General features: G+C 49.8%; 2 protein-coding genes across 5 annotated transcripts in view; one reads left to right on the forward strand and one right to left on the reverse strand.

The window, feature by feature from the left end:
* Positions 1 to 7,246: 7,246 nt before the first annotated feature.
* Positions 7,247 to 21,891, forward strand: part of CLSTN3 (calsyntenin 3) — a 34,316-nt gene continuing 19,671 nt past the window's right edge. Inside the window, exons 1-8 of one of the 4 annotated variants that reach the window (XM_038576666.1) lie at positions 7,256 to 7,356; positions 13,667 to 13,743; positions 16,949 to 17,071; positions 17,505 to 17,700; positions 19,549 to 19,757; positions 20,031 to 20,180; positions 20,406 to 20,591; positions 21,026 to 21,307. In XM_038576666.1, coding sequence (XP_038432594.1) covers positions 7,271 to 7,356; positions 13,667 to 13,743; positions 16,949 to 17,071; positions 17,505 to 17,700; positions 19,549 to 19,757; positions 20,031 to 20,180; positions 20,406 to 20,591; positions 21,026 to 21,307 — 1,309 coding nt within the window. In that variant the 5' untranslated portion in view covers positions 7,256 to 7,270. Of the gene's footprint in view, positions 7,357 to 12,649; positions 12,778 to 13,666; positions 13,744 to 14,172; positions 14,555 to 16,948; positions 17,072 to 17,504; positions 17,701 to 19,548; positions 19,758 to 20,030; positions 20,181 to 20,405; positions 20,592 to 21,025; positions 21,308 to 21,891 lie in introns of those variants that run through there. The other 3 variants (XM_038576669.1, XM_038576668.1, XM_038576667.1) reach the window with 3 other exon arrangements.
* On the reverse strand, positions 8,763 to 12,568 carry LOC119877640 (retinol-binding protein 5). Its single transcript, XM_038576670.1, has 4 exons — positions 12,320 to 12,568; positions 11,857 to 12,035; positions 9,543 to 9,644; positions 8,763 to 9,107 (listed from the first exon to the last, which is right to left on the reverse strand). The coding sequence occupies exons 1-4, from the start codon at positions 12,390 to 12,392 to the stop codon at positions 9,054 to 9,056; spliced, it is 408 nt and encodes a 135-aa protein (XP_038432598.1). The 5' UTR covers positions 12,393 to 12,568; the 3' UTR covers positions 8,763 to 9,053.

Consider the following 21,891-nt stretch of genomic DNA (forward strand, 5'->3'; position numbering starts at 1 on the left):
GAGGCAGATGGTCCAAGAGAAGGTGCCTAAGCCTTTTTCCTGTTTTCCTGACCCAGAGGGTGAGGGAGTGAAGTTTACCCTGAGCATAGTCTTGTCCCATTTACTGTTCTGTATTGAGAGTTCTGGCCACTGTCACGTGACCCTGCTTCTTACTGTTGGGTAGAGAAAGCAGGCATATGAATGCAGGGTGTCCTTGAATGCTCATCTGGGCCCCTGGTTACAACCCTCTATGGTCTTCATTAAGTAATAAGGTGTTGGACACTGCAAGTAGATCTGGGCCTGGTAAGTGTTCTGTTTCTCTTGGGTGACAGCAGACATTATTGTATGCCAGGTTCAGGGGCTGCCCATAGCCAAGATTGCTGGGGAGAGCATAGCAGAATAGAGAGCTATTAAAACACCTTCCCCCGGGTGCCTAAGTGGCTCAGTCAGTTACACGTCTGTCTTCGGCTCAGGTCATGATCTCAGGGTCCTGGGATCAGGCCCACCTCAGGCTTCCTGCACAGCAGGGAGCCTGCTTCTCCCTCTGCCATTCCTCCTGCTTGTGCTCTCTAGTTCTCTCTTTCTCTGTCAGATAGATAGATAGATAGATAGATAGATAGATAGATAGATAGTACACCTTCCCTGGTGTCCCCTCTTTCCAGCCATCAGATTTGGCTACACCTGGTGGCCTCTGTACATAGTCTTCTCCTATCTCTGTTTCTCCATTTCACCCTCCCTCTTTTCAACAAAGAACTCTTTGGCTCTGGTATCACCATGCTGGCCTTGGAGGGCTGGGGAGGACTTCAAAGATTCCTTACTCTGTGAGGCATAGTTGGCCACCTAGGTGTAGTTCTCCCCTGTCTTGTATGTCTGAACACCATCTCCCCCACATTGCCACTGATCTTCAGGACTCTGATGCTCTGTCATCACAGAATTTGTCAATTAGCTTCCTACCAGCAAAGATTTGATATTATCTAAGATATTCTCCTTGCCTTTGGTTATACACTCTCTCTAATGACATGAGGCTTCTATTGAGTCATATTCTGCTGCATTTGTCCTAGTAAAGCCACAAGGTAAGCTTACACATATGTAAAAGTCGGGGGTATTATCTGAAGATGCTGGATATTCTTTTTAACAATTACCTAGGGAAAAGCTGAGTTCTCAAAAAGTACTCTGGCAGGTAGACCTAAGAGAGGAAGGAAAGGGGGCACCTATCTACCTCTGATTTCACTTTCTTTAGGCTTCTAGAGGGTTAGACACTGAGATGTGGGTTCCTGGTCCTGGGTACTCAGATTGTGTCTGGGCTTAGGGCTAGGATGGAAGGGTCTGTGACACTGAGTGTAGAGCCATACCTTTTTGTGGCTGGACAGGTTTTTACTGCCCTAAGTCACTTGCCCACATAGTTTTGCCAGCCTGGCAAATATTGAGGCCATGGTGCTAGGAGGTGGGCCATTTGTGATGAAATCCAAAGCTGAGAATATGTGTTAGGTGCCTGTTGCTGTGTAATAAATCACTCATACATTTAGCAGTTTAAAACAGTTTCTGAAGGTCAGAAATCCAGAAGTAGCTTAGATGAGTGATGTTGGGTTCAATCAAGTTATTGGCCACGGCTGCACTCATCTGAAGGCTTGGCTGGGGCTGGAGGATGGCTTCCTCACATGATCACAGGCAGTTCACTCCCTCTTCCTTGATACAGTGTAGGAGAAGAATACACGAGTATGGGAATGCCAGGAAGCAGAGATCATTGAAGGCCATCTTGGAAGATGGTTGGGTATCATCGAAATAGACATGTTATTTTAGTAAAATAAATGCAGGTCAGTTAGTAGGATGCTATTTTTTTTAGGTATGATTGTATTTCAGATGCATTAACCTGAAACCAGAGTACCTTTGGGGGCTCTGACCCTCTTTCTTACTTTAAGATTTGAAGGGCTCCTTCACTCATTCCCACCAAGTAGCAGGAACATACAGATCAAAGTATGGCCTACAGAAGACCAAACACAAAAGAGGTAAGGCTTTGGGAGGCCAGCAAAGAGTTAAAAAGGACCAAGAAGCTGTTGAGAAGGAGAAAGGAAGAGAAGCAGGGAGAAGCCCTAAATAGAATGTGTTTTCCAACCTAAGGGAGGGTAACTGTAGTATGAGTCTTAAGAATCTAGGACAATGGTCCCACACCAGCAGATTATCTAAAGGGATAAGTTCAGAGGCTGGAGATTCCAGTTCCAAATCTCCCATGCCCCATGGGCTATGTGCGGACTTTCAAGCCTGAAATAAAAGTCCTTTAGTAAAGAACTCTTTAAACATACTGTGTATGTGCTTTGCTTGTTAATAGCGAGGCAGTTCTGCTATATCCCGCATCATCCCTTCCATCCACAATGAGTTTATGGATGGGGCTGCATTTACACCTCAGATAATTGACTCATATATTACTCTCTGTTCTATTTTGCTTTTGTTTTCCCGAAGACTTTAATAAACTCTTATTTCAAATGGTTCACCTTTGTCCCATCTGTGCTAGTCACTAAGATATGAGTGGTGGGGAAGCAAAACAGGGTGGTGAGTGGTAGCAGAGACTAGGGGAGCCACTTTGAAGAGAGACAGAATGCTTTGTGATCTAGCTGTTCCTTTCCATGTTGGGGTTCTTTCTCCATTGGGGACCTTACAGGATAGACTTCAGTTACACTAAGGATGACAATTTGCTGACTGCTAGGTCAAGGAATGGGAGCAAATCTTTTCTAAAAACAGTGCAGAAAGAGAGAGGAATCCAAGGGGAGGGTGTGGGTGTGGAAGGCAAGATAGTAGATCAGTCGTAGAACATTGAGGCTGAACAGAACCAGTTCTGTGGCACAGAGAAATGAAACAATTTGCCCGCAATCACCCAGCGAGGCAGCAATAAATGACTCCTCAAGCAGAGCTTTTAGCTCTGCCTTGCCTGTCTGCTTAGGTCAATGAATACCCACCACTATTGTTCTGTGCATGGAGGAAAGAGAAGAGTAGGTGCTGGCTCTCAGCAGTCTTAGAGAACAGTGGATGAAAAGACCACATGGATAATCCACACAGCTCTCCCCACACACTGTACGTGGAAGAGACATGTTATGAGACAGGCTTAGGAGGAATATGCACATTAGCGCGGAAGGAAGACTGCAGTTGATGCTTAAATAGACCCTCCTCCTCCTGGCTCATCTGTGAGGGCAGGCAGTAGGGCTGGAGAAACCCTACTGAGTCCAGAATGGAGAGGTCGCTGGGGCTTCATGAATGTACAAGGAGGACACAGGATATTACGCAGGGGACTCTGCCAAAGGGAAAAGGGCAGACAAAGGAAAAGAGAGTTGAGATGCGGGCAGGGGTGGCCTGCAGAGGAGTTGAAGAGAAGAGGAGTTGTAGAGGTGAGAACAAGCATATTTCTTTCTATTTCCCCTTTTGGGGTTGATAGATGTTCCCAACTTTCCCCTCTCACTTTAAGATATTCTCCACGGAGGTCTTTGGAGAAGAAGGGTTTATTTAGGGTTCGGATTTCTCTTCTAATCCCAAATCTGATTGAGGCCTATATCTGACCTGGGGCAGGTGGGTGGAGGCCTCTCAGGCAAGGAGGAAGCATGAGAAAAAGCCCCAGGACAGGCATAAAGGTGCTGGTTGGTTTTGGCATCCATACGCAAGAAGAGTGAGGACCAGAAAGATCAAGGGAAAGTGGCTGCACCTGCAGCTGGTGACCTGAGCCCCTGTCATGGGTCCAGCCTCTTAAATGGTGTAGCTTTGATGTGTACTGTGGGGGAGGGATCCCTGAGGAGCTCAGAGGTACTGCTGGAGCCTAATGGCTCCGTGTGCGCTCTCACTGCAGTGGCAGTGGCGCTGGGGCCGGGCAGCTACCCCACCATCAGTTCCCTCTCCCCTGCAGGGAAGCCTTCTCTTGGTTGGTGAGAAGGCAGGCATGGCTATTGCTTCTGGAAGCTTAGTGGGCAGGAAGAGAAATAGCCATCCAGATTCTGGGATAGTACACTTGTCCTCATGGGAATGAGGGGCCACAGGATAGACGAAGAATTACTGATGATAGAGCCATGGAGCAGGCAGGTGTTTTATTTGCCTGAATAGCCAAGGTGAAAGCTATACTATATCTAAATCTCCAGGGATCCCTGGGTGGTGCAGCGGTTTAGCGCCTGCCTTTGGCCTAGGGCGTGATCCTGGAGACCTGGGATCGAATCCCACGTCGGGCTCCCGGTGCATGGAGCCTGCTTCTCCCTCTGCCTATGTCTCTGCCTCTCTCTCTCTCTCTCTCTGTGTGACTATCATAAATTAAAAATAAATAAATAAATAAATAAATAAATCTCCAGTGTCACTTAACACTCTGGTATAAATATAATATAAGCCACCGTGTGACATTGGCACAGAAGCATTGGCAGTGACGCCTTATTTTTTACTGTACAGTACAAGGCTTTGCTTCCAGTTAAGGGAATTTCAATCATCAAGGGAAGAGGCAAGAGATAACAAAACTAATAAGAGCTAATATTCGTCAGTTCTTACTCTATTGCATGTATTATGCTGAGTGATTTTACATGGAATCATAAAAAAATTCCTTGGAGGAAGGAAATACTCTTGGTATTGTTTCATATGACCAGTAAAGATGTCTTATTTACTGAGGTGATTTATTTAGTTGTTGGATATGCTCACACATGTTGTAAGATATGGCAGTTTGACACCAGAGCCTACTCCCCTGACCACTGTGTAATACTCCTTCTCAATTTTGGGTGTGAGTTTAAGTTGATCTAGAGCTTCTGAGGCAAGTGATTTATCCATGAACCCAATGGCCTATGCTGGTGACCCTCTGCTTGGGCACTGGCTATGGGGGGCAGAAAAGAGGTTCCTAGGGCTACTCTTCTCACTAGGGGTCAGAACAAAAGTGAAGGCAGAAGGAAGTGAGATGTGAGACTGGGTGGGTAGAGGAGGGCAGGAGGTTTACCCCCGCTAGGTGGTGGGCCAGGAAGTCTTTGAGAGAACAGTGGTCTTCTTGTTCTTGATGGAAGGCTAGCTGCATGACAGTGGGTATACAGTGTGGAGCATAGGTGCCCACAGAGCTGGCCCAGAGCCTTCCTGTTGGCTGAGATCTAGGGGCAGAGGGGGAGGGCCTGATGGGTGCTGATTCTGGCCCCTGGTCAGGCAAGGTCACTGCTTGCACCCTTGGCTTCAGAGATTTGGTTTCCTTCCTTCCTTCCCTCCTTCCTTCCCTCCTTCCTTCCTTCCTTCCTTCCTTCCTTCCTTCCTTCCTTCCTTCCTTCCTTCCTTCCCTCCCTCCCTCCTTCCTTCCTTCCCTCCTTCCTTCCTTCCTTCCTTCCTTTTCCTTCCTTCCTTCCTTCCTTCTTTCCTTCCTTCCTTCCCTCCTTCTTTTAAAATATTTTATTTATTTGAGAGAGAGTGTGAGCGAGTGGGAGAGAGAAGGAGCAGGGGGAGGGGCAGAGGGAAAAGTGGGCTCCTGCTGATCAGGGAGCCCAATGCGATGTCAGACTTGATCCCAGGACTCCAAAATCATGGCTTGAGTTGAAGGCAGATGCTTAACTGACTGAGCCACCCAGGCACCCATTTTCCTTCTTTCCTTCCTTCTCTTCTTCTTCTCCTCCTCCTTCTCTTCTCTTCTTTCTTTCTTTCTTTCTTTCTTTCTTTCTTTCTTTCTTTCTTTCTTTCTTCTTTCTTTCTTTCTTTCTTCTTTCTTTTTCTTTCTTTCTTTCTTTCTTTCTTTTCTTTCTATTTCTTTCTTTTCTTTCTTTCTTTCTTTTTTCTTTCTTTTCTTTCTTTCTTTCTTTCCTTTTCTTTCTTTTCTTTCTTCTTTCCCTTGATGCAAACCCAGGTCAGCCCATCAGAGTCCTTCCCAGAGTTCCCTGATTTGGCCATCAAGTCCTCTCACCCAATATCCTTTAACCCTCTGTTATACCTACAAGGTCTCCCTATCCTCACCTGTCCATAATCATGGATATAGCCCTGGGATGGCTCCAGGTCATCCTGATAGCATGTGTGCTGCTGTGATTGAGGGGGTTATAGCCCAGAGAAGTCAGGGGAGACTCCCAGAGAGCTAGTGGAGATACTGGAGATGGTTCCCAGGCTTGTAGGAGCAGTAAGCTCCAGAAGAGGAAGTCTGTGGCAGGGAAAGGCAGGCCATAGTCAGGGCTAGCTTCCTGCTCTTATCTTCATCTTTAGCTATATTGGGAACTTCTGATCTATTACTGACTTGGGTATGTAAGCCTGGACCCGATGTAGTTCTTGCCTTGTTGGGTTGGGGAAAGGGATCGATATGACCAGAATTCTGCTCTCTCTTGGGATCTCAGGATTTGCAATGGCTTCTAAGGGTCCTCTGCTGCCGTAAGGGGTGCAACCATGTTGTAGGATGAAACTCCTGACTGGCATGACCTTTGTGCTTTAGACTTGAGGAATTTCCTGCTTTTGCCTAAGATTTCTTTTCCACATACAGGTCTGAGCATGTGGGGTGGGGTTCACGAGGGAGATAGAGGCTGAAGAGAGAGGGGAAGTGGGGAGGGGTACTTTAGACTTTGCTGCTCCTGCCCACTCTCTGATCCCCTACCAGATGGTGGAGCCTGAGGCCTTGGGCTGCATATGGTTCTCTGTGTCAGAGGGCACACACTTGCTCTTGGTGTATCCACTGCTCCGCTGCTCGTCACTTTCTTCTGAAAAGAAGGATCTGTATTGATGTAGGGAATCAAGACTAAAAGATCATCTGAAGTTCAGGTCAGAAGGTTGTTTGTGACCATATGGTGCTATCTGGGCCTGAGGAAGAGGGAGCAGGGCATGGGGCTGGCTTAGAAGGGTGCAATTATTCCCTCTCTTATGGAAATAAACATTTTGGATTCCCGATCATCAACCTGGGGGCTAGGACTCTGGTAAACAAAGTTACATTTGGTCCTCAGACCGGCAGCTTTGTGTGCTCCAGGACAGGCTGGGGGTGGGGACTTCCTTGAGGGCTATTTCCCTCCCTTCTTTCATAGGTTGGTACCCCTGGTAACCTTCTCTTCTATCTGAGGACAGATGAAGCAGCCTGATTTGAATGAGAGGTTGGGGTTTTATCAGGGTTAGTATACAGGTTGGGAATTGGTGGTGGTGGTATGGTGTGTGCGTGCTGCACGCGTGTGTGTTGGGAAATGGAATATTCTAGACACTGGTGGTGGAGGGAGGATTAACTTTGGGCGTTTCTTTGACTCTCACTGCAGCGATCAGCGCCCCCTGCTGCCCACAGGGGAAACAGCAGCGCCAGCTTCCCAGTCTCAGCAGGTCCCTGCTCCCACCCCGCCCCTCCTTGGCGATGTTTCTGAAGCTGATCCGTCCTCTGATGGCTTGTGCTTCTTTGGGGGATCTCCAGCCTTCTGTTGGACTCTGGCTCCTGAAGAGGTAAGATCAAGTGGAGGATGTGGACTTGCAGTGTGGATGACTGGATGCTCATGTCACAGGAGTGCTGGAGGGTTTAGCTTGGACCTGACAGTCACCATGGAGGCCTCCAAGCTCTGCGGTCAGGCCCTCTGGCAAGCAAGACTGCAGCAAGGGGCGCTGGACCAACATGAAGGGCACAGAGGACAGTCCTGTGGGGAGAGGCTTGGACATACCCTATGATCTCATAGGGGCCAGGACATTGCATTGCCCTGGTCATTTGGGCAATGGGTGACTATACATGGAGCATTTTCCTTTGGCTTCACTGTACCTTGGAAAGGGACAAGACAGGCTCCATCAGTCCCTAGAGCTTCTGCTGGATGGCTTTGCCCAGAGAAGGGCTCTCTACTCCCCACTCTACTGGGGACATCTGCAGAGAAACTGGCAGGGTTCCACTCTGAGTTTTTTTCTTTTTCTTTCCCAAATTATTTCAGGGTGTCTAGTAAGATTAGCATTTCAAAACTAGTGACTGTCTTGAATGTGTAGGGGTTTAGCCATTGCAGGAAGAGGGGGCAGGGGTGATCATCCAGTGAGCACAGGCAAGGGACTTTCCAACAAGCCCTGCCTCCCACACAGTCAGACTTTTTCTCCATCCCACACTGAGCCCTCCTCGCCCAGACTCTTGCTCCAAAGGACTTTTATTCTGAAAGGACAAGGCCCCTGGAGGTGGGGAGGTGTCCAGAGGCTGGAGCTGGCCCTGATCCTGAACTGGCCCCACCCTTTGGGCTCTTTTCCAGGGTATTCTGGAGCCCTAAGGGAGGGGCCTTGCTGTTCTCACTCCTCCCTCTTATCCTCTGTCCCAACCTTTCTGGCCTTCAAGCAGAGGATCCCTATAGCCAGGCATATCTGTCTTCTTCCTACTGTTGCCTTCATACCCCCATGTCCCTCATCTTTCTAGCCCTGGACCTTGTATTTTTCTTTGTCTGTTTGCCTTGTTTGTTTCCCCTTTCAATCTTTTCTAGCCTTCTTGCTGCCTATCCTTTCCAAAGGAGGCATGGAGGCCAGGTCACTATTCCAAAGCTTCGTAGCTTCCCCCAGCACTAGACAAAGGTCTTACCCTGTCCCATCCCACTTACCCATAATGTAGCATGGAAATATAAGACGTCATTCAGACATTGGTACATGTGGTCTGTTGAACTCTGTGTGGATGAGGCCTGCCTTGAGCTGGTTCTGTTGAGCACATGTGGCTTTCTTGAGAATAAGGACAGGAAACAGACAAAATCTACCAGGGGTTCCTATTTAAATTCTTGAACCCCAGTCGGTTTTCCAAAAGTTCCACCAAGACAGAATTCTCACTTGGCCCCAAATGCTCTAAGATCAGTTCTTTCTTAGATGGAAAATAAAAGACCAAATGAATTAAGGAGTCGAGATCCATTGTTCTCAAGGGGTCTTTCCCCTTTACCTGTTTCTTTCATCTAGGAGGCCAGACCAGGAATTGGATACGAAGCAGCTATTAGACAGTGGAGTATGAGAAAAAAAGGACTTTGGCCTGGGAACTAAAGTTATCGATTAGCATGGGGAGAGGTGAGGAGGGACCGGGAGGAAGAGTAAGTGGCTGGAGAAAGGGACTGTTGACCTGAGACAATCTGGGCTGGAAGGAGTACAAGCAAGAGGAGTCTGGGGACTGGTGCAGTCTGGAGGGGCCATCAGCTCCTCTCTGGCTATTTGACTTTCCTGAAGACTTGCTCGCACACGGCATCCCTTGCAGTCAGTTCCTGGAGACAGAGTAGGAATAATGAGGAGAGAGAAAGAAGGTTCTTGCCAGTCACAGTTCCTTTCTTGAGGTCCTTGAGCTCCGTTTTATCCTTCAGGATACAACAACTAGAGCATTTGATGTATGGAGAATTGTTTCATTATCCTACAACTTCAACTTTTTACCCCAGAGGGAGGAAGGGAGCTGGGTCACAGAATGTGAAATGGCTAAGCCTCTATCTCTCCAGTCATGATTTATGGACATTCATCTGACTGGTAGCTAAGGCCCATATGCTCCCCTCTATTTCTTTCTCTCTCTACTCTTCCCAGAACTTTTGTTTTCCTTTCTTGGTTGCCTTCCTTGGAGGTAGGCAGGAGTGGAGTAGGAGGCTGATTTGATTTGGGCAAGGGGATGAGTCCTAGCTGGAAGCCCCTCTCCCAACCTTCACCAAGCTTACCAGATACAATTTCTCTCCCTCCAGCCAGTGTCTCCAGCCTCGGTTAGGGACCTCCCCTTTCTGCACACATACCAGCTGCTCCTCCTCCCAGGTTACTATGGTCTATAGGGAAAGCAGGAATAAGGGAAGATTTGGGGGCAGAACACCCAAATGTATCCAACTCACTCTGGCTGAGCTGTCCCACTTCACACCACAGCTGATACTATCCTTCATTCTGAGTGAGAGGACTGCTCTGATTCTATAGGACTCCCCTCCTCAACTCCCAAAGGCCACTGAGGGAAGGCTCATAGTTTGTCTACAGTGACTACTAGGGCAGACCAAGGATGGAACAGGATAACCAGGGGTAAAATTTGAGGGTGGGTGGATGATGAAGAACACAAACTTTGTCCTTTGGATACTTCCAGTTGGACTGGAGGGTCATTTGGGAAAGAAGAGGACTGGTTGGAAGTCCTATCAGGAAATATCTCCTCTTTCTGAGTTTTAAGGACAGCTGAAGTGTCCCTGAGACAACCTCCTGAGTCCCCTGGGCATTGCAATCAACATTTATTAAACCCTTCCATAAAATAGGCCGTGCTAACCAAGGAGTTCAGCATCATGATCAGATAGAGCAGGAAACGGGTATCTATGATGCCAGGCAAGTGTTGGGAATGAGAATAGGGAGATCTCAGTCTTTAAGAAAGTGAGGAGCTAGTTAGATTGGAGATACTGGGAAATTTCTTGCAAGGAATGGAGCAGCATAAAGGTAAGAAAGAAGGCCAGGGGTGCCTGGGTGGCTCAGTCAATTGGGTGTTTGACTCTTGATTTCAACTAGGGTAGTGGTCTCAGGGTAGTGGAATTGAGCCCTCCATTGGGCTCTCCACTCAGTGGGAAGTCTGCTTGAGGATTCTTTTCTCTCCTTCTCCATTGGTGCCTCCCTCCTGGGGGGGGGGGGGGGCGGAATAGATAGATATTTGAAAAAGAAAAAAAAAAAAAAAAAAAAGAAAGAAGGCCAAACAGTTGTAAGGGGCTCTAAACTAGAGCATTTGTGGGAAAGACCATTGTATGCTACGGATCTCATCTAGAATATAATGGATTGTTACTGAAAGGGTTTCATTCATGGTCACTTTTACATTTTAGATAAATCTTTGTGGCTACAGTATGCAGAGTGGGTTAGAGAAGGATTAAGATTGGGGGCTGGTTTCGGGCACGAGGTCAGAAATGAGGACTTGAATGAAGGTGGCACTAGTGAGAAAGGCTAAGAAGAATCAGAGATGTTCAGTGGAAATATAATGGGCCACAAACACAAGCCACATTAGAAAAGGAAAAAGAAACAAGTGGAATTAATTTTAATATTATATCTTATTTAACCTAGAATATTCAAAATAGTATAATTTCAGCATGTGATTAAAATAAAAATTACTGAGATGTTTTACATTCTTTGGTATTTTCTCAAAAGCCATGTATTTTATACTTATACCTCAGTTTGGAATTGTTACATTTCATGTGTTCAAAGGCCAGTAGCAACTATATTGGACAGTGAAGAAACGTTACAAAGATTTCTTGACCAATTAGATGTGGTGCACGTGTATGTATGTGTGTGTGTGTGTTGGGGCGCAGGGGTAAGGAGACAGAAGATATTGCTGTGACTCCCAGGTGTCTGGTCTGGCTGGCTATTGTCATTAATGAAGACAGTAAATATAAGAGCAGGAATAGGTTTGGGTAGGAAGGTAATGAATTTGGCTTTGAACTTCAGGCATACAGATGGAAACATTGTGCATGCAGATGAAAACTTTACCCGGGAGCTCAGGAGGCAGCTCTGGCTGGAGAATCTATGTCCAGGACAGTGTATGGATGGTAGCAGAAAGCATGCGTATAGATAATTTAGACTTTGTCTGTGTACAGACAAGAGAGAGAAAGTCAAGGACAAAATAGTAGGGGGAATCCCAGTTAAAGGGATTAATAGGGGAACTAGAGTCTGCAATGGAGAACAAAAGAAAAGCGTAAGAAGCAGAAAGAAATAGAGGAGAGTGGACTCATAGAGGCTAAGGGAAAAGAGACTGCAGTGATCAACACGGTCACAGTCTAGAGGGTGAACAAATATTTCTCCTTTGGACTGAGGGTGACCTGTCCTTTGTGTTCTTTTGGCTGGCGATAAGAGGGGGCAGGAAAGAGCGGGTTGGGGGAGCACCTGGGAATTGTTACCCAGGGGACTCTGCAGCCTGCTGTAGTGATCACTTTTCTCTAGTTGGGAAAGGTCACTTCGTTTCACCCCAGATTGTTAGGAGGCATCTACATGCTCCCCCATGTGCTGTCCCCCAAGCCTGAGGAAAAGTACCTGGCATTTTCGTCCATCCACGATCCTTAGATCTTCCTCAAACTCAACTCCCACCTCGAATTCCAGAATGTAGTTGCGGAAAGTGCTGAGGGTCTTCACTATCATATGGTTGCCCTGATGGTCAATCTCCTTGTCTGGCTTGAGCAGCAGCACTATCTTCCGCAGAGCCATGTTGATGTCTGTGGGGGCTATCTCTTAGCGGGGCTCCTACAAGCCAGCCAGGGGCATCCCCATCTACAGCGGCACCTTAGGGCTGTGGGCTACCCCTTAGCTGGGTCTGAGACCATAGATTGACTCTCTCCCACCAATGCCCTGGCTAGAAATGGATCCCAAGTCAGGGGTCACCACTTGAGCATTTCCACAGCATCCAACCCCAGTACTCCCTCTACTCAATGGGACAGAGAGACAGGGAGGGAAAGGGAAAAAGGGGAGTGAAAGGGGTCTGGGAGGGTGAGGCCATTACTTAGGGCTTGCAGGTAGTCCTCCATGTTCTTCTGTGAGACAAAGCAGTAGTAGCCGGTGAGGTTGGGAGGCATTGTCTGGGCTGGCCAAGATGGAGCTTGAGATTTCAGGAGAATATAGCAGGCAGGGTACGCAGGGAGTGGGTGTTGTCTGGCAGGTGAGGCTGAGAGACTCCAGGCTGGCCTACACACACACACACACACACACACACACACACACACACACAGACTGTGTAGAGGTCTATGCTTACCAGGGTTTTTAAAGGGCTGGGCCCTGTTGCAATAAGAGTTCCTACCAGACTTCCTCCCTCCTCGCATAATGAGTTTGGGGCTGGTGCCTGCAGCCTGAGAGAGGGGTAGGAACTTGGCAGCTTGGTGCCTGACCTCACCCTTTCTTGAGGAAGGAACCTGGATCAGGATCTGGAGTTGTCAATCATCTAAGACTTGAGCCTTTCTGAAGGTGAGTTTTGGCTTCCAGCCCATTTCCAGCAGGCTTGGGAAATGTCCCAGAGTTCTGAGGGGGGGCAGTCTCACCCGGGAGAGGTCTAGTCTTGCTGTGTTGGGGGGGGGGGGGGCTTCCAGCCTCATGCAGGGATGGGTTCTAACAATATCCTGAGATTCTGGGACTGAGTCAGGGATCCAGGAAGGTATGAGGGGTGTGTGGGGAAAGATGGGGACCAGTCAGCTGGCCAGGAGCCACAGTGAAGAAAATGCTCTAGTGCTGCCTCCCACAACTCTCTCAGACAGCTTCTCGGAATTGGGGCCCCTGACTCTGGCATTCCAAACTGTTTGTCCTGTGGCGCCATTAGGAAGGAAAAGAGAAATTGCTCTTCCCAAGCACAGAGGGGATGGTCAGTGCAATGAGCTGTTGTCAAAATGTGTTGCGTTCAAAGTCCTGAGCAGAAAGTGAGGGAGGAGTTTGGTTAGTTATTCTGGAAAATTTTGGCTTGGAACCTAGGGGTTTCCCTCTGCCTCTGAAGTCACTGATGGTTTATCACCTCCAATTCCCAGTCTTTGGACAGCTCACACTTACCATGTATGTTACCATGGTGGGGGCTGCCTAAATTATTGTGTACCTCACCTCCACCCTCCACCCCCTTTTCTCTCTCTTTCTCTTGCTCTTTCAAACCTACCAACTTCCCTGGCTTCAGAATCAACTGGGTTGGTTCATCATGGGGTAAGGTGAGAAATTCGGAAGGGGGAGGCACGGAGCTTAGGTGGTGGACAAAAGCCCAACTAGTAGTGTATCTTCTCGACAGGTGTGTGTGTGTGTGTGTGTGTGTGTGTGTGTGTGTGTGTGTATGCGTGCCCCAGCGCGCGCGCGCACAAATCTTTCACTCTTTCTCCAGTCCCAGAACGCTTTCCACCTCCCTGCTGACCATCCATGGTTTCCTCAGACACCCGGGGCTGAGAACTGAAAAGCTAGGTAGGATCTCTTGGTTTCAGGCTGTGGGTTTTGCTTCAAGGCTCCCAGGAGGCACGCAGCAGGGACTTGCTGATGGAATGGGCTGTGGAAAGAGGTTAATGCAGAGTTGGGGGGGGGGGCGGTGACGTGATACTCTCCTCTTCGCCTCCCTCAGGTCTCCGTTGACGTCTTCCTTTCCCACCCCCAGGCTTCTGGCTTCTCGATTCTCCCAATGTCCCTCTTATTTCCCACCCCCTCTACGGCTTTCCAGCTTCCTCCCCAGCCCCCGCAGTTCCCTTGCTCCCCCAAATTGCAGTCTAGGGAAAAAGCCCTAACACAGTCTCCCGCCCCTGCTACTCGGTCCCATTGGTTCCCTCCCCCCCTGCAGCACCTGGCCCCCCCAGCCACCCGATTGGCCAGCGGCCCCATCAGTCCGCGCCTGGCCGTGCTGACGTCATCCTGCAGTAGCGGGGATGGGGTGGGAATGAGGGAGAGAGTGAGGACGCCCGGCTCCAGAGCGAACGAGAAGCCTCTGCAAGTCCCTCACCTCAGCCGCCCAGGTTGGGGTCTGCGTAGGTCTGCTCTATGGACTAGTGTGGGCGGCAGGCCCTTCTCTGTCCCTGCCTTGCGGCCCGCTATCTTCCGTCCCCTCCTTGGAGAGCCCCCCGCATCCCTCCCCCAAGGGTGGAATCAGCCGGCTGGAGGCTCCTGGGGGAGAGCGATCGCCTGGCCCTGCCCTGCCCTCCCCTGCCCACACCACACCGCACCATGATCCTCCTGCTGTTACCCCTCTTGCTGGCCTCCCTGTTCCCCTCCAGCTCCTCTAACAAAGGTAAGTGAGATGGAGATAGGGGGGCCCTGAGAGAGGGGTATCCAGCAGCCCGTGTAAGGGTAGGGGTGGGCAGGGGTCGTGGAAGCTTTCTGGCAAATGACAGGTGTGGGTTCTTCTGACCATCCCCCTTCCTATACGTTTTCTGAGATCTGCCCCCTTCTCTCCTTCACATCCCCTTCCCCACATGGTCCTCTCTGGTCCGTTTCTGCCCATGTGCTTCTCTGGCTCCCATTTGGTCCTCATTTTCCTCCAGGGGTCTCTGTGTCTCAGGCCTCCAGTTTCTGCCTGCGGGAGATATCTCAGGTCTCAGAAGGACTTGCCCCTGAAGGGTGATACACATCTCTGGATAGTTCTCTGCGCTCACTGGGGTGTGCCCGCACTGAGAGTGTGTGGCAGATCCATCTGGTTCATCCCCATCCCATCCTGGGGAGAAACAGTTCCTTGCAGCTCAGCAATTCGGAGCACGTATGTTTTGGCGTGTTCCTCTGCATCTGTACCCTCCATACAGCTGGGCTGAGGGTTATCAGAGCTGCCCTCTCTGGCAGACAGCAGAGAAATTCAGCTGGGTGAGGCCAACGGAGGGACCCGGGTGGAGGGGGGGGAGGGATAGTGGGGAGGGGGAGGACAGGGCTCAGGTAGGTGGAGAAAGGCAGGTAAGGGCAGAAGTGGGTGTGTGTGTGTGTGGGGGGATGCTAAATGAGTGGTGAGAGGGAAAGCTGAGAAGGAGTAGGGAGATGAGGCATGGGAGGGGGACAAGAAGGAGATGGGAGAGGGTAAAGGTGGAGGCAAAAAAGAGAGGATGGATGGGAGATTTAAGAACAGGTGAGGAGAGGGGGAAGAGAAAGCCAAGGAAGGAAGGACAGGGAGCCAGGAGTGAGTGAAGGAAATGAGCACAAAGAGTCTGTGGACAAGAGGAGAGGAACTGGGAGACTTGGGGGTGAGCTGTAGAGAGGGTGTCCAGCACCGGCCTGCTGCACCGCAGCCCCTTCATCTGCAGGCTGTAGTTCCTCACCTCAATCTCTGACCTCAGCCCAGCTTCTTAGCCTCCCACCACTTCCTGTGTTACTTTCTGAGCACCATCTTGTGGCTTTCTCCTCTGCCATTAGAGAAGGGGGTTCTGGTGATCATCTTCGAGAAAGGGGCAGGCATTCTGGTACCAGAAGGCTTTTTTTGTAGTGTGATTGGAGGGAAGACTGGAAATGAGGAGTTTTTGTTCATCATCACACACTGGGCAGGTTTCCTTTTGGTGACTCAGTTTCCCATTGATGAAACGTCTTCCTCCACCCATGTTCCACTGATAGGCCATCATGAATGGGCCCTGGGAGCCCAGTGGTTGGCATGATGGGCTTAGACAGAGCAAGCAGTGCAGTTGGGATGGGGGATGATGTAGAGGGGAAGGGAACACACTGTGCTGTCCCCAGAGCCCCTCACCAGCTAGTGGGAGATCAGTCCTGGGAGGAGACACAATTGAGTGAGCTGAGTTTGGCAGGAGATAGGGAAATCTAGAGGCTGAGTGAGTCCCGCATCCTTCCTGGTTGGCTGCTGGTTGAAGGGAAGAGGGGTGGGATAGGCAAGAAGTAGGACTAAGTCATGAGTCTGTGTAAAAAGTGGGGTTCAGGGAGTGTGGGGCTTGGTGGCCTTGTGGGGGACACAGAGATGTACTGGCTATGAGAGCTCTCTTGGGTATAGGGATGAGGAGCAGGGAGGGGATTTGTCATGTTTCTAGGCCAGTTCAATAATCCCTTAGGATGTCGGCTGTGCTGGGTCTAGTCATTTGGCATTGGTTCCTCTGCTCCATCCCTGCCCCTCCCTGTCCCCCTCCTTCTGTCCTATATTTTCTTTTCTCTTTGGTTGAATGGACTTAGGTTGGGGCTTGCCTGGGAGAAATGCAGAGTGGAGGGATCAGGACTGAGATGGGGTAATGGTGGCAGTGGAGAGGATAAACACTCAGGATCTCAGGAAACATCTAGATCTTCTTGTTCTCATCTCAACTCTGCTCTTAATCTATCCCTTCCCTTTCCCAGGGCCTTCTAAATGGCCTACCACTGCTTTCTGAATCTCCAGTCTCCACTTTCTAGCACTTGAAATTCCCAAAGAAAATTCCTCACCCTCTGACCACAGGTTTCCCCGTGGAGATAGTGGTTGCCCCTCTACCCCCAGAGTAGGCTGTTGCCATGGAAACTGCCTATCCTATGGTAGGAGAAGCCTGTAACCTTTCTCAGATCCTCTGACTCCTTTAATGCTGATTTCTTGTCCTCAGCCCTTCCTCCTGCAGGTGCTTCTGTAGCGGGTGGAAAGGGTGATAATGCTGGAATATAAGTGTGTCTGGGATGTACGGGAGTGGAGGGCCAGCTCACAGGTGCTTCCTCTCTTCTCCCTGGGCGGGGGTGACAGCCAACAAGCACAAGCCATGGATCGAGGCGGAATACCAAGGCATCGTCATGGAGAATGACAACACGGTCCTGCTGAACCCACCACTCTTTGCCTTGGACAAGGATGCCCCCTTGCGCTATGCAGGTGATTGGGGCTGGGGGATGGCAAGGTGGGTAGGACAGAGAAAAAGTGGTTGGGAAGGCAGAGGGCAAGGGAGGAGCGAGGAAGTCCTGGGAGGGAGAGCAGTGGAAGTGGGGAAGAGGCTTCTGCAAACTGGTAGAGGTAGATTTAATTATGGTGGCTGAGCAGAAGGAGCCAGAGAGAAAGATGTGGGCAGGCAGGGGTTAACCACATCAAGATTTTGTCACATCTCAGACCCAGTAGCTCTGAGAGGTTGCAGCTCTGGGAAGCTGGTGTTAGAGCTGTATGTCTGATAATTAACACTTTCCCACATTCAAGGAGGGGGTTTGGGAGGAGAGATGAAGCAGAACCCAAGGCGGGGAGGCTGAGGCTGGGAAGAAGATGCTGGAAGTGGCCAAGGAGAAGGAGCCTCATTCCTCCTTCCCCCTTGGACCAGGTGAGATCTGTGGCTTCCGGCTCCATGGGTCTGGGGTACCTTTTGAGGCCGTGATTCTGGACAAAGCAACTGGAGAAGGGCTGATCCGGGCCAAGGAGCCAGTGGACTGTGAAGCCCAGAAGGAGCACACCTTCACCATCCAGGCCTATGACTGTGGCGAGGGCCCCGACGGGGCCAACACCAAGAAGTCCCACAAGTGAGGAAGCCCTTGCCTCTTGCTCCCTGCTGCTGGGTCCTCCTCCTCCCTCCTCCCAAGTCCCTCATCTTCCTCTGTCCATGCTGGCATTGGATATCCACCCCTCCCCCTCTGTTCATCGTGTCCTCCAGGAGCCTTCATTCAAGGTGATAGAAACATGTAGTCAAATTTATGGGCTCTAACCCTGGTTCTGCCTCTTATGACCTTGGGCAACTTATTTAGCCTTTCTTTTCTTTCTTTCTTTTTTTTTAAGATTTATTTATTTACTTATTCATGATAGACATAGAGAAAGAGAGAGAGAGGCAGAGACACAGGAGGAAGGAGAAGCAGGCTCCATGCCGGAAGCCTGATGTGGGACTCGATCCCAGGACTCCAGGATCACGTCCTGGGCCAAAGGCAGGTGCTAAACCGCTGAGCCACACAAGGATCCCCTTATTTAGCCTTTCTGGGTTCACTTTTACTTCTCTGCAAAATGGAGAAAATGATGATCCCTATTTTTCTAGGTTGCTGTGAAAAAGGGTAAAGGAGATGGTTTGTGTAAAAAGCATGCACCACAGTGCCTGATACATGGGAAAGGTTCAGTACATGGGAGTTATGATGAGGAGGAGGGTAACAAGGAGGAGGATGACGAGCATCTCAGCACGCATCTGGATTCCTTCCACCTGCCCCACCAGTCCGCAGCATGCACGTACTCACACACATGATACACACATGCACAGCGTGAGGTGAGGGTCAGCTAGATGAAGAAAGCTGGGGCCTGAGAATCCTATGACTGTGTCCAGCTAACTTCTCTTCTGAGAACCAAGAAAGATTGGCATTCAGGGTTCCTGGGCCACTAAGAAGGACCAGTGATAAACGATTCCTTGTGACTTAGTTTCCCATTTGGAGATAGGACCCTGCCTCTGGAAATACATACATACATACATTTATTGAAATGTGCCTACATCTTGGTGAGGGGCAAGGCTCAGCATGAAGGGCATAGTCCCAGGGCTGCTTACCCCATGGGGCCTGAGTAGAGGGGAGCCACACCTGACATGCACATTGCACACACATGCACAGAAGGCAGCACTCTTCTTGCACTCACGTCAGATGACTTATGGCTTTTATATAAATATCACTTTCCTTCTCCTGGTTGGTTTTAAAGATTTTATTTTCTTTTAATTTTTTAAAAAAGACTTGTTTATTTATTTGAGGGGGGGAGGTGGTAGAGAGAGGCAGAGAGAAACTCAAGCAGACTCTGAGCTGAGTGGGGAGTCCAATGTGGGGCTTGATCTCATGACCCTAAGATCAGGACCTGAGCCAAACCCAAGAGTTGGATGCTCAAATGACTGTGGAGCCCAGAGTGCCCCATAAGGATTTTCATTTTTAAGTAATTTCTATACCCAATGTGGGGCTTGAGCTCATAACCATGAGACCAAGATCTGGCTGTCCACTGACTGAGCTAGCCAGGCTCTCCATTCTCTGGTTGGTTTTAATTTGGCTTTTATTCTGTGTCTTCCTTGATTATGCCATTGGATCTGACTATCATGGGGGAACAGCCAGCTGGATACAAAATTCTGTTGTGTCCCTCATCTTGGCACCCAGCCTATAGCATTTGGTACAGGAGTACTCCAAGTCAGCAGTTGGTATCCCCTGGGGTTGTTCCTTACCCCTTGTATCAGTATCCCCTTCCCTGTGGGACCTGGTCTCCTGGGGGCGGGTGGAATAAGCATGCCCATGGCCCTTAGCTCAGGACACACTGGCTCCTGTTTGCCCTGGCTCCCTGTCCGCATTCCTAGTTGTGCTTCTCTTTATGTTTTGAGGCTGGCTGATTCTTCCTTGTCCCTCCTCCTGCTCTGGTACATGCAGGGCGACTGTGCATGTGCGGGTCAACGATGTAAATGAGTTTGCCCCTGTGTTTGTGGAGCGGCTATATCGCGCTGCCGTAACTGAGGGGAAGCTGTACGACCGCATCCTGAGGGTGGAAGCCATTGATGGTGACTGTTCCCCCCAGTACAGCCAGATCTGCTACTATGAGATCCTTACACCCAACACTCCCTTCCTCATAGACAATGACGGTGAGTCTATCTCCCTGCCCACTCCAGCTGCCCATCCCTTGTATACCCATATCCCTCAGAGGATCCCGGGCTGAGCTCTCCACTTGTGCCTCTCAGATCATCATTCCATAACCTCCTTCCCAATGTAGAGCCTTTTCCCCCAGATACATCCTTCCCAACTCCCCTGCTACCTAATTCATCTGCTGCCCAATTGACTCATGAGTCCTCATCTTGCCTCCCTAGGCTTTCTCTAGTGCTCCTTACCCTCTTTGTTTTCCACCACACCCATCATAGGAAATATTGAAAACACGGAGAAGCTGCAGTACAGTGGTGAGAGGCTCTATAAGTTCACAGTGACAGCTTATGACTGTGGGAAGAAGCGGGCAGCAGATGATGCTGAGGTGGAGATCCAGGTGAAGCCTACCTGTAAACCCAGCTGGCAAGGTGAGGAGCTCTGCTCTGTGACCCATTTTGTGAATTGTCTTTCACCTTGATCTCTCCATAGGGCTAGGTTAGGAGCCAGGGTAGAGATATTTGGGGGCAGACTTGCAGCTGTCTACCCTGGCTGTCTACCCAAGAGTGTCAGTGGACATGACAAGAGCAGAATGGATAAGAGGGGTTGTCTTCCTCTCTTCTCTCTCCACTACCCTCTCCCTTTCTCCCATGCAGGCTGGAACAAAAGGATTGAATATGCACCAGGTGCAGGGAGCTTGGCTTTGTTCCCTGGTATCCGCCTGGAGACCTGTGATGAACCTCTCTGGAATATTCAGGCCACTATAGAGCTGCAGACCAGCCATGTGGCCAAGGGCTGCGACCGTGACAACTACTCAGAGCGGGCCCTGAGGAAACTCTGTGGTGGGTGTGCCCTCCCCTTCCAAAGACCTCTGCCTGACCCTCCTCTGCTTCTTTCCTAAGACTCTGCTTTACATCTTCTCTTGCTCACCTACAAGGTGTATATATCCATAGAGGTTGTAGCATGTGGTTAACTCTTGTGGCCCCCAAAGCAAATCAATATATCATTTGGAAAGATGCATAATGCTAGCACATGACAGTCACCAGGTACATTGTGGAACAATGGCAGAGAGAGATGAAGGGTTGGAGAATGAGTTAGTTGGAGAGCCATTCCTTGAAGAGAGGTCCACCCTCTTGTGTCTTTGAAAGGCCAGAAAAGGCCATGAGACTAGCTGTGGGAAATCTCTCTCCTTCAGTCACTCTTGCTCTGGCTGCTTTCCTTTTCCCCAACTGCTGCCTCTCAGCTTTGACACTTGTGCCTTTTGGGGCTCCCACAGGTGCTGCCACTGGGGAGGTAGATTTGCTGCCCATGCCTGGCCCCAATGCCAACTGGACAGCGGGACTCTCGGTGCACTACAGCCAGGACAGCAGCCTCATCTACTGGTTCAATGGTACCCAAGCTGTGCAGGTGCCCCTGGGTGGCACAGCTGGGCTGGGCTCTGGACCCCAGGACAGTCTCAGTGACCATTTTACTCTGTCCTTTTGGATGAAGCATGGTGTAACTCCCAACAAAGGCAAGAAGGAAGAAGAAACCATCATGTGTAACACTGTCCAGAATGGTGAGCCTTCCCCAGGGGACTGGTCTGAGAGTGAGGAAATTGGCCTCTTATCCTGCCTCTGTTACCGCCCAGTTTGTGGCTGTGGACAGGTCACTTCCTCTCTCATCATTTGTAAGATGGCAGTGCTAGGTTTGATGCTCTCTGAAATTATGTGGTTTATTGCCTACATGACAGGTTGAGACCCTACTGCTCTCAGAGTGCAGCGCGACCACTCGCTGCCCTTCTCACCTGCAATTGCCCAATCCCCCTGCATCCTGCCATGTGACAGGCTGCCCCCCAGTCTACTCCCATTGAACCGTGTCTACTGCAATGGAAAAGCCTGGATGGTGGTGTGCCCTATTTTTTCTCTCTGATCCCATCCTGTCCTTCTCTTAGAAGGGCTAGTTGACTCAATTTCCTAGTCCCCCTCTTTCCTCAACTGCAGTAGCATGTCCTTCTTGGCTCAGTCTGTCCTGACCTTTCATTTCTGCCATTTCTCCAACCTCACTTCTCTTGACTTGAAAAGGGTTGTCACTCATGGAGTTTGCATTAACCAAAGGACCAGTAGAAATGTCAATGAGAACAGGCTGGCCAGTGTTCCACTT

This window comes from Canis lupus, chromosome 27 (assembly GCF_011100685.1).
Source record: "Canis lupus familiaris isolate Mischka breed German Shepherd chromosome 27, alternate assembly UU_Cfam_GSD_1.0, whole genome shotgun sequence".
Classification (NCBI taxonomy): Eukaryota; Metazoa; Chordata; class Mammalia; order Carnivora; family Canidae; genus Canis; species Canis lupus.